The sequence below is a fragment of the Sinocyclocheilus anshuiensis genome, unplaced genomic scaffold, assembly GCF_001515605.1.
Source record: "Sinocyclocheilus anshuiensis isolate Anshui unplaced genomic scaffold, SAMN03320099.WGS_v1.1 scaffold684, whole genome shotgun sequence".
Lineage (NCBI taxonomy): Eukaryota > Metazoa > Chordata > Actinopteri > Cypriniformes > Cyprinidae > Sinocyclocheilus > Sinocyclocheilus anshuiensis.
Window position 1 is genome coordinate 344,155 of NW_015554107.1, and position 14,308 is coordinate 358,462.

Genomic DNA, 14,308 nt, shown 5'->3' on the forward strand with positions numbered 1-14,308 from the left:
GTTGTGATGCATACTGCTTTAAGGGTCTGGTTTCCTTCTGCCACCTCCCACCCAAACCCTAATTACTAATCCAGCACACAATAGCAGGGAAGAAGACAGACGAGAGAGGGAAGGAGTAAGAGGAAGGTGTGAGCTGCTATTCTGACACTCTCCGGCATGTGCAGCGTATTTGTAAACATCGTTAATCACAGATTAGCAGATGGGGGTGTTAATTGCACCTGTGGAAATAACATGACCCAAAGGATGCTCCTATTTACCGCCTTCAGATGGCATTTCCGCACGGGGCGGGTGAGATGGAAAAATAGGAAGGCTTTGCTTGTGACACAAGCAGCCTGTATTTGAATGACGCTCCAAAATGTTGTCACCCAGTCTCACGATTGAACCCCCTCTCTTCCCATCTCACACCTCACATGTTACTCTAAAGTGAGACGCAGCTTCACTTTGCTGTTCTCCCTCCCGTCAGACTGAGACGGAAGAGTGCTGTTCCCCTGACCACCTGCTACCCGCCGCACTGAAATCCAGACACTTTACACACTGAGCCAATGACATGATCTCACTGCCCACAGCTAATTAGAGATGTGTTATTAAAAAATATGAATTAAAAACCTCATGAATCTGCTTGACATTCCCTATTTAAAAAAAAAAAAAAAAAGTTTTAGTGGGAAACATACAGAGTTTTTTACTTTTTAAATAAACCAGTTGGTTTAAGTTACTTCACAGTCATCTTTGATGCAAATGGCTACTTGCCATCAATCAATATTTGGGGCAGGATATTGTCATATCTGATTGGACAAGAGCCTGTGTAGCGCAGGATGAGTCATCAACATTTTTGGTCTGTGTATCCCTGAAAATTGTCATTTTGAGATACACACATATGCAATAAAAATTAAGTATATACACAACCTTAAAGCTAAATGACCTGTATTAGAGGCCACAAATCTCCTTTGATTTCATATGGTTTCTAAATGCTTTATAATTTTACCTTTTCTTTCTTCATTCATTGTTGAATTATGATGTGATGTTTTGTCAGAGTTAACGTGAAATAAAAATTAAAGCTGTAGTGTATCATTTTGCACCAGTAGCACCATATAAAATTGTAAAAACAGCCTCTTTTTCTAAAGATGTTTCCTAAACGCGACTACCAAGTTTTTGGAAAAATATAAAGAATGATCTCAACCAAAAATTGTCAATGTACTTTTATATCACTTACATTACATTAATGCGTTATATAAAGTTATTACATTGTTAAATAATTAATCATTTTAGAACATAAAATACTGAGCTACTTTACTATAATGTCTCATAGTGATTACATTCTATCATATGTTCTATTATATTATGAGAATTAAATAACTTAATTATTAGTAATTTAATAATAGTTCTCATTATAATACTTTGCATTATATCTTGTATTGTAATATATAATACAAACAAGACAATATTGCATTGAGATTATATTATAATAGATCATCATGTCTCTCGATAATATATTGAGACTATATATATATATATATATGAGAATATATATATGAGACAACTATTTGAACTATTTCAAACGTATTATATATGTTATTTATGAGACATAACACATTATAATATAGTTGGTTCAGACACACTCTCTCTGTTTAAATCTAGATTAAAGACACATCTCTTTGGACAAGCATTCAAATAATGCATCTCATAATCTTGTACTGCAGTTATATCTGATCAAATGCACATTATTATTCTTTACCTTGGGTTAAACAAATCAATTTTGCTTGGTTGGAACAGCAGCTACGCTAATTATGTCTCTATTTGTTTCTCTGTTTTTGTAACTTGGATTTACACAAGCTTCAGTCTGGATCCAGAACACCTGAGAAGAGATGATGCCAACCCCTCAGAGGACCTCAGATGATGCCAACCCTGAAACAACATACAGAACTACCAAATTTTGCTATAAGTTTGATTTCATCATATAATAATTGCTGTTAATAGTGTTCGTCTGTTTAATTACGTCTTTAAGTGATTTTTCCGTACATTTCTGCCATATGTACATTAACTGACAGTCACCACTGATAACCTACCACTAAATATTGTAGAAACTTAATTTGCTGTAAAGCTGCTTTGCAACGATTTGTATCGTGAAAAGCGCTATACAAATAAACTGGAATTTAATTTAATTGGTCTTAATCAATTCTATGCTTTCGTATACTATTTTATTATGATGGCAATTAAATATAGTTTAATAATAGCTGTCATTACAATAATGCAATACATTATATCTACTATTGATATGAAATAATATAAACAAAAAAAACAAATATTGTTATATTATTGCAATCTCTAGGTTGTTTTAAATATTTTAAAAAGACACTTTGGCTTTATCAAATCACAATCACGTGACAGTTCCAGGTATGCATGTGATATCTTTACAAGGTCAACAAAGTCCGTATGGTTTTATTCTGCTATCATGCAGTGAAATTAGTCCTTTGAACTAATTCTCAAGCAGCTGGCCACTAGTCTCTCACACACACACGCACACAGCTGCTTCCCACACTCATATGCCCCAGCATGCCCCACGCCCAGCCTTAGCAGCAGCAGTCTCGATCAATCAGGCTCCTCCCATGCAGTGATTGCTAATTGATGCACTAATCCAGTCGTTAAGTACTGTGCCAAAGAGCTCGGGAGTGCGTCCAAAGTAAACACCTGCCGTCTCTCATCAATGTGTTTTGCTTCTACAAAACGAATCGAAGGGGACGGTGCAGTTACACACTTACCGTGCATGACAACCAACACACGGAGGAGGCCGAGATATGACTGGCACGATCAATGACATGACAACACAATGCATTTGATAAAAATAGCATGAGTGACAGTCAGTGAATATGAAACTTTCAGGCTAGAAAACAATAGTGCACAAAAGAGATTGGGAAAAATGTTTTGGATGAAACCAGATTCATCCACCTGGACAGTGTACAGATTCTCAAGGCAGAGAATATATCATATATCAGCATATATAAACAGGATGCTAGGTCTACACAATGTCAAAAATGTGACAATCCCAGTTTGAGGTAAAGGATCTATTAGCAACGGGGGGTCTGTTGAAGATGCATGGATATGGGTAAGGGTCTATATAACAAGTCCTCGTTTTGGTTACCCCATCACACTGAATAGCTGTAGCCCCTGATGCCCTCTTTCATTCAGTGGAAAAGCAAACTCTAATATTACATGAAATTACTTCTGCAATTCTCAGTGTAATCTAACCTACTTTATTCTAATGATTGTCATCTTGACAGAGGTCTCTGCAGACTTCAGGTTGTGTCGCCCTGTGTCGCCAAATGTGACATGCTACTGCCACCCAGTGAAGCAAAACAGTACAACACCCTTTCAGACCAGGCAAAAAGAGTTCAAATACATGAAAGAAATTGATGTTCTTAAACAGATATTTTTACTTTCTTTACTTTCTTCAAATGATTTTCATTTTCAAATACATGAGATATTTGAATTGGTCATGTGTTTAAAAAAAATGCAATGGTGGATGCAATGTGATTATAAAAAAAATTATAAAACATTTATGCATGTTCATAACAATAGCACTGTCATAAAGATACAGTGCAGAGATAGAAACATTCATAAAATGTACCAATGAGATAAAGATCTAAATAAATTGATATATATGAAAGAAAGGAGGAAAGAAAGTTATGAAACATGAATTCAATAAAAAAAAATCAAAGAAATGAAATATGAGAAAGAAAAACACAGACAGACAGAGAGACAGACAGACAGACAGATAGACAGATAGACAGATAGATAGATAGATAGATAGATAGATAGAGATAAAAAATATACCATAAAAAAACTTAATACAAAGGAATATGCAAAGTCCACTGTGTCCAGTGAGTGAATACAAATCGCAACTTCACCTCTAAATATTTTTCAGGAAAAATAACCATAAATAATAGGGGCATTAATGGTTACTATTGTTACTGTGCATATATTGTTGCTTTATTTAAGAGAGGGCTGCACAATATATTGGTACCATATTAGTTATTGACCAATATTTTATTTTAATTATTCTAGTATTACATTATACTTTGTTTATGCTCATGTCTCCTATTTTTATATTTATTTATCTTTTGCCATAATTTAGCAGTCTAAGTTAATCTTTAAAAACACTTAATTTATTATTAATAATAATAATATAATATATATAATGATATAGGATGATATAATAAGATATAATGTCAAAATGAATATCCATTTTTCACACTGTACATTATTCACTTGTAGCATTTAGAACAACTTGTTTTAGGTTTTAGTGTTTTATTTTTAATTAAGACAAAATAGTATAGAATTTTAAAATCAGCCATTTATAGGGCCATAACAAAAAATTATGAACAGCTTATTGTATCAGAAATGAAATACATCAGTGCAACCATAATTTAAATATATTGTGTTGAAGCAACAATATATATTAAAGCATTATACAGGTGCATCTCAATAAATTAGAATGTCATGGAAAAGTTCATTTATTTCAGTAATTCAACTCAAATTGTGAAACTCGTGTATTAAAAATAAATTCAATGCACACAGACTGAAGTAGTTTAAGTCTTTGGTTCTTTTAATTGTGATGATTTTGGCTCACATTTAACAAAAACCCACCAATTCACTATCTCAACAAATTAGAATACTTCATAAGACCAATAAAAAAAACATTTTTAGTGAATTGTTGACCTTCTGGAAAGTATGTTCATTTACTGTACACATACTCAATATATGGTAGGGGCTCCTTTTGCTTTAATTACTGCCTCAATTCGGCGTGGCATGGAGGTGATCAGTTTGTGGCACTGCTGAGGTGGTATGGAAGCCCAGGTTTCTTTGACAGTGGCCTTCAGCTCATCTGCATTTTTTGGTCTCTTGTTTTTCATTTTCCTCTTGACATCCGGTTCAGGTCTGGTGAGTTTGTTGGCCAGTCAAGTACACCAACACCATGGTCATTTAACCAAATTTTGGTGCTTTTGGCAGTGTGGGCAGGTGCCAAATCCTGCTGGAAAATGAAATCAGCATCTTCAAAAAGCTGGTCAGCAGAAGGAAGCATGAAGTGCTCCAAAATTTCTTGGTAAACGGGTGCAGTGACGTTGGTTTTCAAAAAACACAATGGACCAACACCAGCAGATGACATTGCACCCCAAATCATCACAGACTGTGGAAACTTAACACTGGACTTCAAGCAACTTGGGCTATGAGCTTCTCCATTCCACGACATTCTAATTTATTGAGATGCACCTGTATACCAAATACAAATGCTACCTCAGCTATGTATATGCCTGTAACACCAAAAGAGACATTATATGAAGAACTTCAGAAGCTCACACTCATAAAGCTGTTGGTGGTCTCTCTGTTTCTGTTCTACAAACCTGTGTGAGCTCACTCACGATAGGCCACACAGCCTCTCGCTCACTTCCCAAAGCTTCTTGGCCAAGGCATCGTCCCATCCGTGAGCGCTAACATTCTGCAGGGCACAGGAAGAGAAGTACCGTCCACTCAGAGGCTCGAGTCCCTCCTGCAAAGCACAGTAAAGCGTGGTCTGGGCACCTCCCTCTGGGTCCAGGAAAAACAGCTTGGACATGGGCAGGAAAAGCAGCTTCTGCAGCACACCCATATTTCGACCGATCTCAGTTGCGATAACACCTATAAAGATGAGACAATGAAGAAAATGTAGGGGGAAAAAAAGGAATAATAATACTTGTGACATGATAGCAGACAAAAAATGCCCCACTAACCTGGATGCAGGCAATAGCAAGTGACACTCGTCCCTTCCAGTCGGTTTGCGAGCTCACGGGTAAAGAGCACATTACACAGTTTGCTGTGGCAGTAGGCTCTGAACGCGTGCCAGGACGATTGACCTGTGACCACATCCTTCTGCGTGTTGAGGAGGTTGAAATCCACAGACCCCAGCCGATGCAGCAGGGCAGACACGTTGACGACACGGCTGTGCTCTGCCTGCTTTAGACGATCCAACAGCAACAGCGTCAGCAAAAAGTGGCCAATGTGGTTGACGCCGAACGCCATGCCAAAACCATCTTCAGTTCTGCCTGATGCTATAAGACCTAGAGAGAAAGCCTCACACACTGAGGGTGTGTTTACAGGTGGCTGGTTTGGTTTGATTAAAATTAACTCTGGTGCAATTGCTCTGTTAGTGCGGTTAATTTAAATAAGTGTGAACACTGCCATCCGAACCTTGGTGTGCACCAAACAAGCAGCAGACCAAAACCCACTTAACAGGTGAGTCTCGGTATACTTCCAAAAGAACTCTGGTGCGGTTCAACTGAAATATGAATGCAACGTACGTACCATAGACTGTATGGTACGGACCAAGACATCTAAACAATCCAAAAACAGGGCAGAATCCTCAAGCAAATCTGGTTCTTCTCATCATAGGAGCCATGTTGCCCATTACAGTTAGATATAGGCTTTGGAACCGTCATCTCCTTACAGCAAGCAATGGTGGAAGTAGACACATACAACAAGAGCATTTGACCCTACACGCAGCAGTTTTAGATGTTTGGTAAGTTCGTAAAATACAGTACATGTCATAAAAGCTGTCCAATCATGTTTTGATTGTATTATGCCATTTGTTTTGTATCTTTAGGTTCAGAGTTAAAAATGACAGTGTGAACGCTAAGCAAACCAGGACTAAATGTATCATTTACTTTTTAGACCCAGTTCAAAAGAACTGAACTACAAGTGTAAACTCCCTCAAACAACATTTCAGAAACTATGAAACTCTTCTCAATTTACCTGCATTGTTAATGAGCAAGTCGAGTCTCGGTTCACTCATCAGAAAAGTCTCTGCAAAATCACGTACGGACTTCAAACTGGCCAGGTCCAGATGCATGTCGAATACCTCAGGGTTCCCGCTTTCCTGAGGGATATACATAATGTCTTTCTTTTAGACTTGTATCAGAGAAATGATAAGAACCTGGAGGAACCGGGGTTAGGAGATGAGTTCACCTTTCTTATGTCATAAACTGCAACTTCAGATTTCTCTTTGTTTCTGCAGGCGAGGATCGCTCGGGCCCCTCTTTTGGCTAGATCCAAGGCTGTGGTTTTGCCAATGCCTGTATTACTCCCTGCATACAGATTATTGATTACTCAACCCTGAGCCAGTGTTAAATGTCCTCTAATGTTCAGCAAACTAATTACAATAGACATAGACATAATTAATATAAAATAAATTCTAACAAATCATATAAATGTATTGTACTTTAGTACTACTGACAGTGGTACTTAAATATAACTGTATACGACTTTGATAAGTATAACCCATAGACTGTATAAAGGTATAACCACTATCGAGTGACAATCTAAGTTAGTAAGCAGTTCGGGGTTTTTTTTTAGGTTTAAGTGGTATTAAGTTGGATTGGATTGTTTAATATGAAAAGCGTTGAAATGATACCAACCTGTGACAATTGCGGTTTTTCCCTTTAACGTCACGTTGCTCTTAAATCGGGTTCCTTTAAATAGGCTGTAATAAATCAGTATGTATGCAGCAAGCACACCGACCAGCACTGACAACAGTACAGACATTATTTCCTTTGAGCGCGTTAATTAAGGAATGTTGCAGTTTTTCAAAGTTTAGGAGAGAGCACATGTGTCCCGCCTGTTATCGTGTTTATGTTTTCGTAACTGTCAGCTACAGCTTCCGGGCTTTAACTTCTGACAAGCGCTGGGTGGCGCAGTTTCTCTACGTCAGGACACCCAAGACCAAAAGAAAAGAAAAATAAACCAATTTTAATACCACAAAAATATGGTATTAAATATGGCGAAACGTGTAATGTAAACCACAGTAATACGCTTATTTGAAGTTAACATGGGCGTGTTGAATGGGTTTTTGCGTGTGCAAACTTTTGCAATTGTCCCGTGAAGTTAAAAGTCGACATTAAACGTGACTAACAACCAGGCTCTTTTCAAACGGGGCGGATTACACGGCGTTTCTGGTCTCGTGAAGGCGCTTCGGAGAGGAGTTCGTCGAACTGAATTCTTTCACAAGGCTGTTATCAAAGCAGACTGCGTCTCTAGGTAGTGAATCACTAGATCGTGCATACGAGTCCCTGCACTGGTAAAGAGACCATGGCTTAGTTAACATTGGGACAATTGATCAATCAATTTGTAAAACGTCACCACTGGTATTTATCAACAACAGGCAGGCATATTTTGATATTATTTTAATGTTGTTTAAGGTAGACTTCTAATGTGCATGTTCTGTTACAAATCCTTGCAACTAATGAACAGTCAACATCAATGCTCCCGGTGTTGTGCGATGGATTGAGATTTTTTGTGCCAATAAAATGGTTGCAACTTCTTATCACAAATTTAATTAACTGGTATTACATTTTAAATGATTTTAAAGGCATCATTTCATTTCTTGAGGTAAATTGTACTTTATTTATCCATCAGGGTGTGGCCAAAGGTTTCATTGGTGCTTTCTCATCATTTAAAGTTTTCAGATGCTGGCCAGTCACTTCTTCTAAGGCGCCAAACACTGCCATGTGACCAAACTGCTCCACTGCAACTACATAGTGTGTGTGTACTTTCAACACTAAAGCCCCGTTCGCACCAAGAACGATAACTATAAAGATAACGATATTAGCGTCCACACCAGCGAACTATATCGTCTGTTTATTCTAAGCGCACGCGCGTCTGCCGCTTTAAATTCTCGAGCTCGTTACAGCAGAATGGATTCTGATTGGCTGTCAATTTTTTATCGTTCATCAGCTGGAGAAAAATCGTTTTGAAAGTGATTCCAACTATATCGTTTCTCTTTGTCTTTATCGTTATAGTTGTGGTGTGGACTCTGCTATTCTTTAATATTGAGAACGATTTTTAGAACTATATCTTTATCGTTATCTTTATAGTTGTCGTCCTTGGTGTGAACGGGGCTTAAGACTTAAGGTAATATGTGTAAAAGTTTAGAGTGTTTACTACAATTAAAATGTGCTTTATTGTTCTCAGTGGCATCTACGCTAATATTAGACTGTCTCGTTCCTATTTCGAGGTCACCGTCCGTAGCCACCAGATCCAGTCTGTATCCAGATCAGATGGTGGATCAGGACCTAGAGTCGCCCTCGACAGCCCTGAATGTCAGAGGAGCCAATGACAACTAGATGAGCCCCAGAGACAGATCCCCTCTGAAGACCTCGTCATCTAGACGGCCATCGGGACAAGACCACAGGAACCAGACCAGTTCTCTGCACAATCTGACTTTGCTGCAGCCTGCAAATAAACTGCTGGTTTCGTCTGGCCAGAGAAGAACTATGGAGTTTTGGTTCCTTCGACACATGATTTTTCTGTTTAATACTGTAAAGCTGCTTTGACACAATCTGTACTGTAAAAAGCGCTATATAAATACAGTGGCTGGAGTTTACTTGACTCAGTTCAATTGAATTGTAACACCTGGTTCATTTATTTTTTCTGACTTCTGCCTTATTTTAAAGATGTAATTGTGAACAGTAGTAATATTTGTAAATGTTTGTTTGCAAACATTTTGTTTAACTTGTTTAGTCTTTTTTAAGTTCATTATAAAAATGTTTAAAATACATTTTTCAGTTGCATTACAAATGTAATGTCTGACAACTGCAGCACTTTAAAGGGATTTTTGCTGTTATTTTACTGACCCTCAGGCCATCCCAGATGTTGGTGACTTTTTTCTTCAGTAGAACAGTAAAGAAGATTTTTATCTGAAACAGTGATACATCGAGTTGGCAGAGTGGATGCGGATCCATCACTCATGTTGCACCTCGGTGTCGGACAAACAGAAGAAGTGAGGAATATGTTTAGCGTTTAACAGCAGCGGTCACGGTGATGATAAGGCGAGCACCAGTTAAGTGATTGCGGCCGCGCCTCTCGTTTCTCATACCCGCTCCGTGTGTCTGCTGGGCGGCGATCAAACGGGCAGGGCAGCGCTTTTCACGAGCGGAGATAGCTATATACGAATCGTGTCTTTTTTTTTCTTTAATATTTGTAAATGTTTGTTTGCAAACATTTTGTTTAATCTTTAAGTTAATTAAACAAATGTTTAAAATAAATTTTGCAGTTATATTACAAATGTAATGTTTGACAACTGGAGCACTTTAAAGGGATAGTTCACCCAAAAATTGAAATTTGCTGTTATTTTATTGACCCTCAGGCCATCCCGGATGTCAGGGACTTCTTCAGTAGAACAGTAAAGAAGATTTTTATCTGAAACGGTGATCCTTGGTGATTCATACACTGCACGTCTGTGGCTGCCGGGTTTTGATTGTTTAGCTTCATAAGGCCTCAATGTGTCCTCAGGAGCCTTTGGTAATTTGGTATTGTCTGTATATGTTTATTTGACTCTCAAAAGCCGGCAGCCAGACACGTGCAGTTTATGAATTGCAATGTTTTCAAAGACAATGTTTTCACCTAAAAATTTCCTTTACTGTTTAATTGAAGAAAAAAAATTAACTACATCTTGGATGGCTTGAGGGTGAGTCAATTAACAGCAAATTTTCTTTTTTGGTGAACTATCCCTTTAAGCCTGCATGTTTAGTCTGTATGACAAAAGTTATAAATGCAGATTGTTATTAAATAAAGGCTATTATGTGTTGTAATGTGTGTGTTTTAGTGATTGATAGACACCAGGTAATACATTTTCTTAAACTCAATATAAAATATAATAACTAGCTCCACAGCAATTTCTTATGATGCCCAAATAATAAATCTTAGTTGAGGTAACATATGAAACACATGGAGTGAATGGTTAAATTTCAATTGACACAATTTGCTGTAGTTTTCTAAATGTTTGACCTATTAAATAATTTTAGTTGAATGGACTATAAAACTATTTCAGTAAAGGTTGAGCCAACTAAAAAATAACAATTCAGGCAACACTTTGAAGGCAGAAACTGACTGAACGTAAAATTTCTGTGGAACTTACTAAATAATAATTAGTTGAAATGGCTTGAAATTTTTTACAGTGTAATCAAAGAGTAATCAGAATACATTGGTAATCAAATAGATTACAGTACTAACTACAAATTCCATCATATAATTGAATCAGTAATAGACTACAATGTGTACACTCTTAAAAATAAAGGTTCCAAAAGGGTGTTTTTGCAGTGACCCCATAGAAGAACCATTTTTGATTCCCAAAAGAACCTTTCAGTGAACAGTTCCTAAAAGAACCATTTTGAAAAACATTTTAAAAATCTAAAGAACCTTTTTTGACTATAAAGAACCTTTTCTGCATTTGAAAGGTTCCAAGGATGTTCAAGTTCTTCATAGAACCATTGATGTCAATAAAGAACCTTTATTTTTAAGAGTGCAAATAATCTTCCCAGCACTGAGCATGAATATGGGTAGTATGAATGAAATTCAGATGAACTACATCCGCCGTGTTGATATGGTCATGTGACCTACATTGTCAGTTGCATCACTTTACTGCCATTCACAAATCCTTGCCCATGGCCTCAGGGATAGTAAAGTGTAAGTGCACACTTCAGAATCTCATCGGAAATAGTAGGTCATCCAGGCACTTTTCGTTATTGTTTTTCGAATACTGTGAATTTGGACATACATGTCTTTTGGCATACTGTTTTTTGCTTACTATATAGAGAAGTATTTGAATGCAGTACTTCACTAACTGGTTCATTTGTGTTTAATAAGGGTTGGAGCTAAACTCTGCAGGACAGTGAAAAAGGTGTGGAAAGATATTGATGTTATTGAACAGATATTTTTACCTCTTTACTTTCTTCAAATGATTTTCATTTTCAAATACATGTGGTATTTGAATTGGTCATGGTTTCCCATTTAGGTCAAATGCATGTTCATTTATGCATGTTCATAACAATAGCACAGTTTAAGAAATATTCTTAAAGTGTACCAATGAGATAAAGATCTATATGCTGTATATTGATATATATGAAAGAAAGATATGAAAAATATGAAATTAATAAAAAGAAATTAAAGACATGAAATGTATGAAAGAAAAAACATTTTCAACAAAAATTATAGGCATTACAAATCATAGGGACATTAGCTTACTATTGTTACTGTTCCCCAATCTATGCATACATTTTTGCTTTATTTAACATAGGGATGCATAATATATTGGTACCATATTAGTTATTGACCAATATTTTATTCTGATTTTTTATTATAATTTAATTATTCAAATGTTACATTCATTTATAGTTTATGCTAATTTCTTCTATTTTACATTTATATAACTTTTGCCATAATTTGAATAATAATTAGGTAGATAAAATCTCAAAATGAATACCAATTTTTCACACTGTACATTATAATTTTGTGATGCCTAAATTCACTTGTAGCATTTAGAACAATTGATTTTAGATATTTGTGTTTTATTTTAAGACATAAATATCTCTTCATTTCTGTACCATTAATGAACCATTAGAAAAACTTCAGAAGCTCACACTCATAAAGCTGTTGGTGGTCTCTCTGTTTCTGTTCTACAAACCTGTGTGAGCTCACTCACGATAGGCCACACAGCCTCTCACTCACTTCCCAAAGCTTCTTGGCCAAGGCATCATCCCGTCCGTGAGCGCTAACATTCTGCAGGGCACAGGAAGAGAAGTACCATCCACTCAGAGGCTCGAGTCCCTCCTGCAAAGCACAGTAAAGCGTGGTCTGGGCACCTCCCTCTGGGTCCAGGAAAAACAGCTTGGACATGGGCAGCAAAAGCAGCTTCTGCAGCACACCCATATTCCGATCAATCTCTGTGGCTATGGCACCTAAAGATGAGACGATGAAGAAAATGTAGAGAAAAAAGGAATAATAATACTTGTGACATAATAGCAGAGCCCCACTAACCTGGATGCAGGCAATAGCAAGTGACACTCGTCCCTTCCAGTCGGTTTGCGAGCTCACGGGTAAAGAGCACATTACACAGTTTGCTGTGGCAGTAGGCTCTGAACGCGTGCCAGGACGATTGACCTGTGACCACATCCTTCTGCGTGTTTGTGTGTGTTGAGGAGGATGAAGTCCACAGACCCCAGCCGATGCAGCACGTCGGCCACATTGATGACACGGCTGTGCTCTGCCTGCTTTAGACGATCCAACAGCAACAGCGTCAGCAAAAGTGGCCCAGGTAGTTTACGCCAAATGCCATGCCAAAACCATCTTCAGTTCTGCCTGATGCTATAAGACCTAGAGAGAAAGCCTCACACACTGAGGGTGTGTTTACAGGTGGCTGGTTTGATTAAAACAAACTCTGGTGCTATTGCTCTGTTAGTGCAGTGTGCACCAAACAAGCAGATATCTGGTATGGTTCGAATTAAATAGGAATGCAAAAGCATCTAAATAAACCAATGTTACAAAATGTGACCCTAAAAAGGACAAATGACAGAGTGAACGCTAAGTGAACCAGGATTAAATGCATCATTTGCTTTTTGGTCCGGACAAAAAGAACCGAGAGAGCTGAACTATACTGAAACAACATTTCAGAAGCTTACATACAATAACATCCTTCTCAACTCACCTGCACTGTTAATGAGCAAGTCGAGTCTCGGTTCACTCTTCAGAAAAGTCTCTGCAAAATTACGTACAGACTTCAAACTGGCCAGGTCCAGATGCATGTAGAGTACCTCAGGGTTCCCGCTTTCCTGAGGGATATACATAATGTCTTTCTTTTAGACTTGTATCAGAGAAATTATAAGAACCTGGAGGAACTGGGGTTAGGAGATGAGTTCACCTTTCTTATGTCATAAACTGCAGCTTCAGCTTTCTCTTTGTTTCTGCAGGCGAGGAACACTCGGGCCCCTCTCTTGGCCAGATCTAAAGCTGTGGCTTTGCCAATGCCTGTATTACTCCCTGCATACAGTCATAGACTTAATTAATATAAAATAAAAAATTCTAACAAATCAATGTACTGAGGAAAGTGGTACAACTGAATACAAGTTACAGTATAACCACTATTTAATGCCAGTCTAAGTTAGTAAGCAGTTCAGTTTTTATTTACTTAAGTGGTATTAAGTTGGATTTTATTGTTTAATATGTAAAGTATTTTAATTATACCAACCTGTGACAATTGCTGTTTTCCCCTTTAAAGTCACGTTGCTGTTAAATCGGGCTCCTTTAAACAGGCTGTAATAAATCAGTATGTATGCAGCAAGCACACCGACCAGCACTGACAACAGCACAGACATTATGTTGCATTTTTTTTAAGTTTAGGAGAGCACATGTTTTGCTCCGCTACTTTCTCCAGCCTGTTACCTTGTTTGTTTTAGTGAAGGCCGCTTTCGAAGCATTGCTTCGTGAAGCTTTGAAACTTTTGCGAATTATT

At 37.5% G+C, this 14,308-nt stretch overlaps 1 protein-coding gene and 1 pseudogene across 2 annotated transcripts in view; both read right to left on the reverse strand.

Annotated features, from left to right (window-relative positions):
- The window catches only part of LOC107669749 (dehydrogenase/reductase SDR family member 13-like), a 15,531-nt gene extending 7,862 nt beyond the window's left edge, over window positions 1-7,669 (reverse strand). Inside the window, exons 1-5 of one of the 2 annotated variants that reach the window (XM_016462126.1) lie at window positions 7,443-7,669; window positions 6,994-7,112; window positions 6,781-6,904; window positions 5,763-6,089; window positions 5,397-5,670 (exon numbers count right to left, since the gene is read on the reverse strand). In XM_016462126.1, the coding sequence (XP_016317612.1) occupies window positions 5,411-5,670; window positions 5,763-6,089; window positions 6,781-6,904; window positions 6,994-7,112; window positions 7,443-7,569 (957 nt within the window). In that variant the 5' untranslated portion in view covers window positions 7,570-7,669 and the 3' untranslated portion in view covers window positions 5,397-5,410. Of the gene's footprint in view, window positions 1-5,331; window positions 5,671-5,762; window positions 6,090-6,780; window positions 6,905-6,993; window positions 7,113-7,442 lie in introns of those variants that run through there. The other variant, XM_016462125.1, reaches the window with a different exon arrangement.
- Window positions 7,670-12,410: 4,741 nt separating this feature from the next.
- On the reverse strand, window positions 12,411-14,251 carry LOC107669748 (dehydrogenase/reductase SDR family member 13-like; annotated as a pseudogene).
- Between the last annotated feature and the right edge of the window lie 57 nt (window positions 14,252-14,308).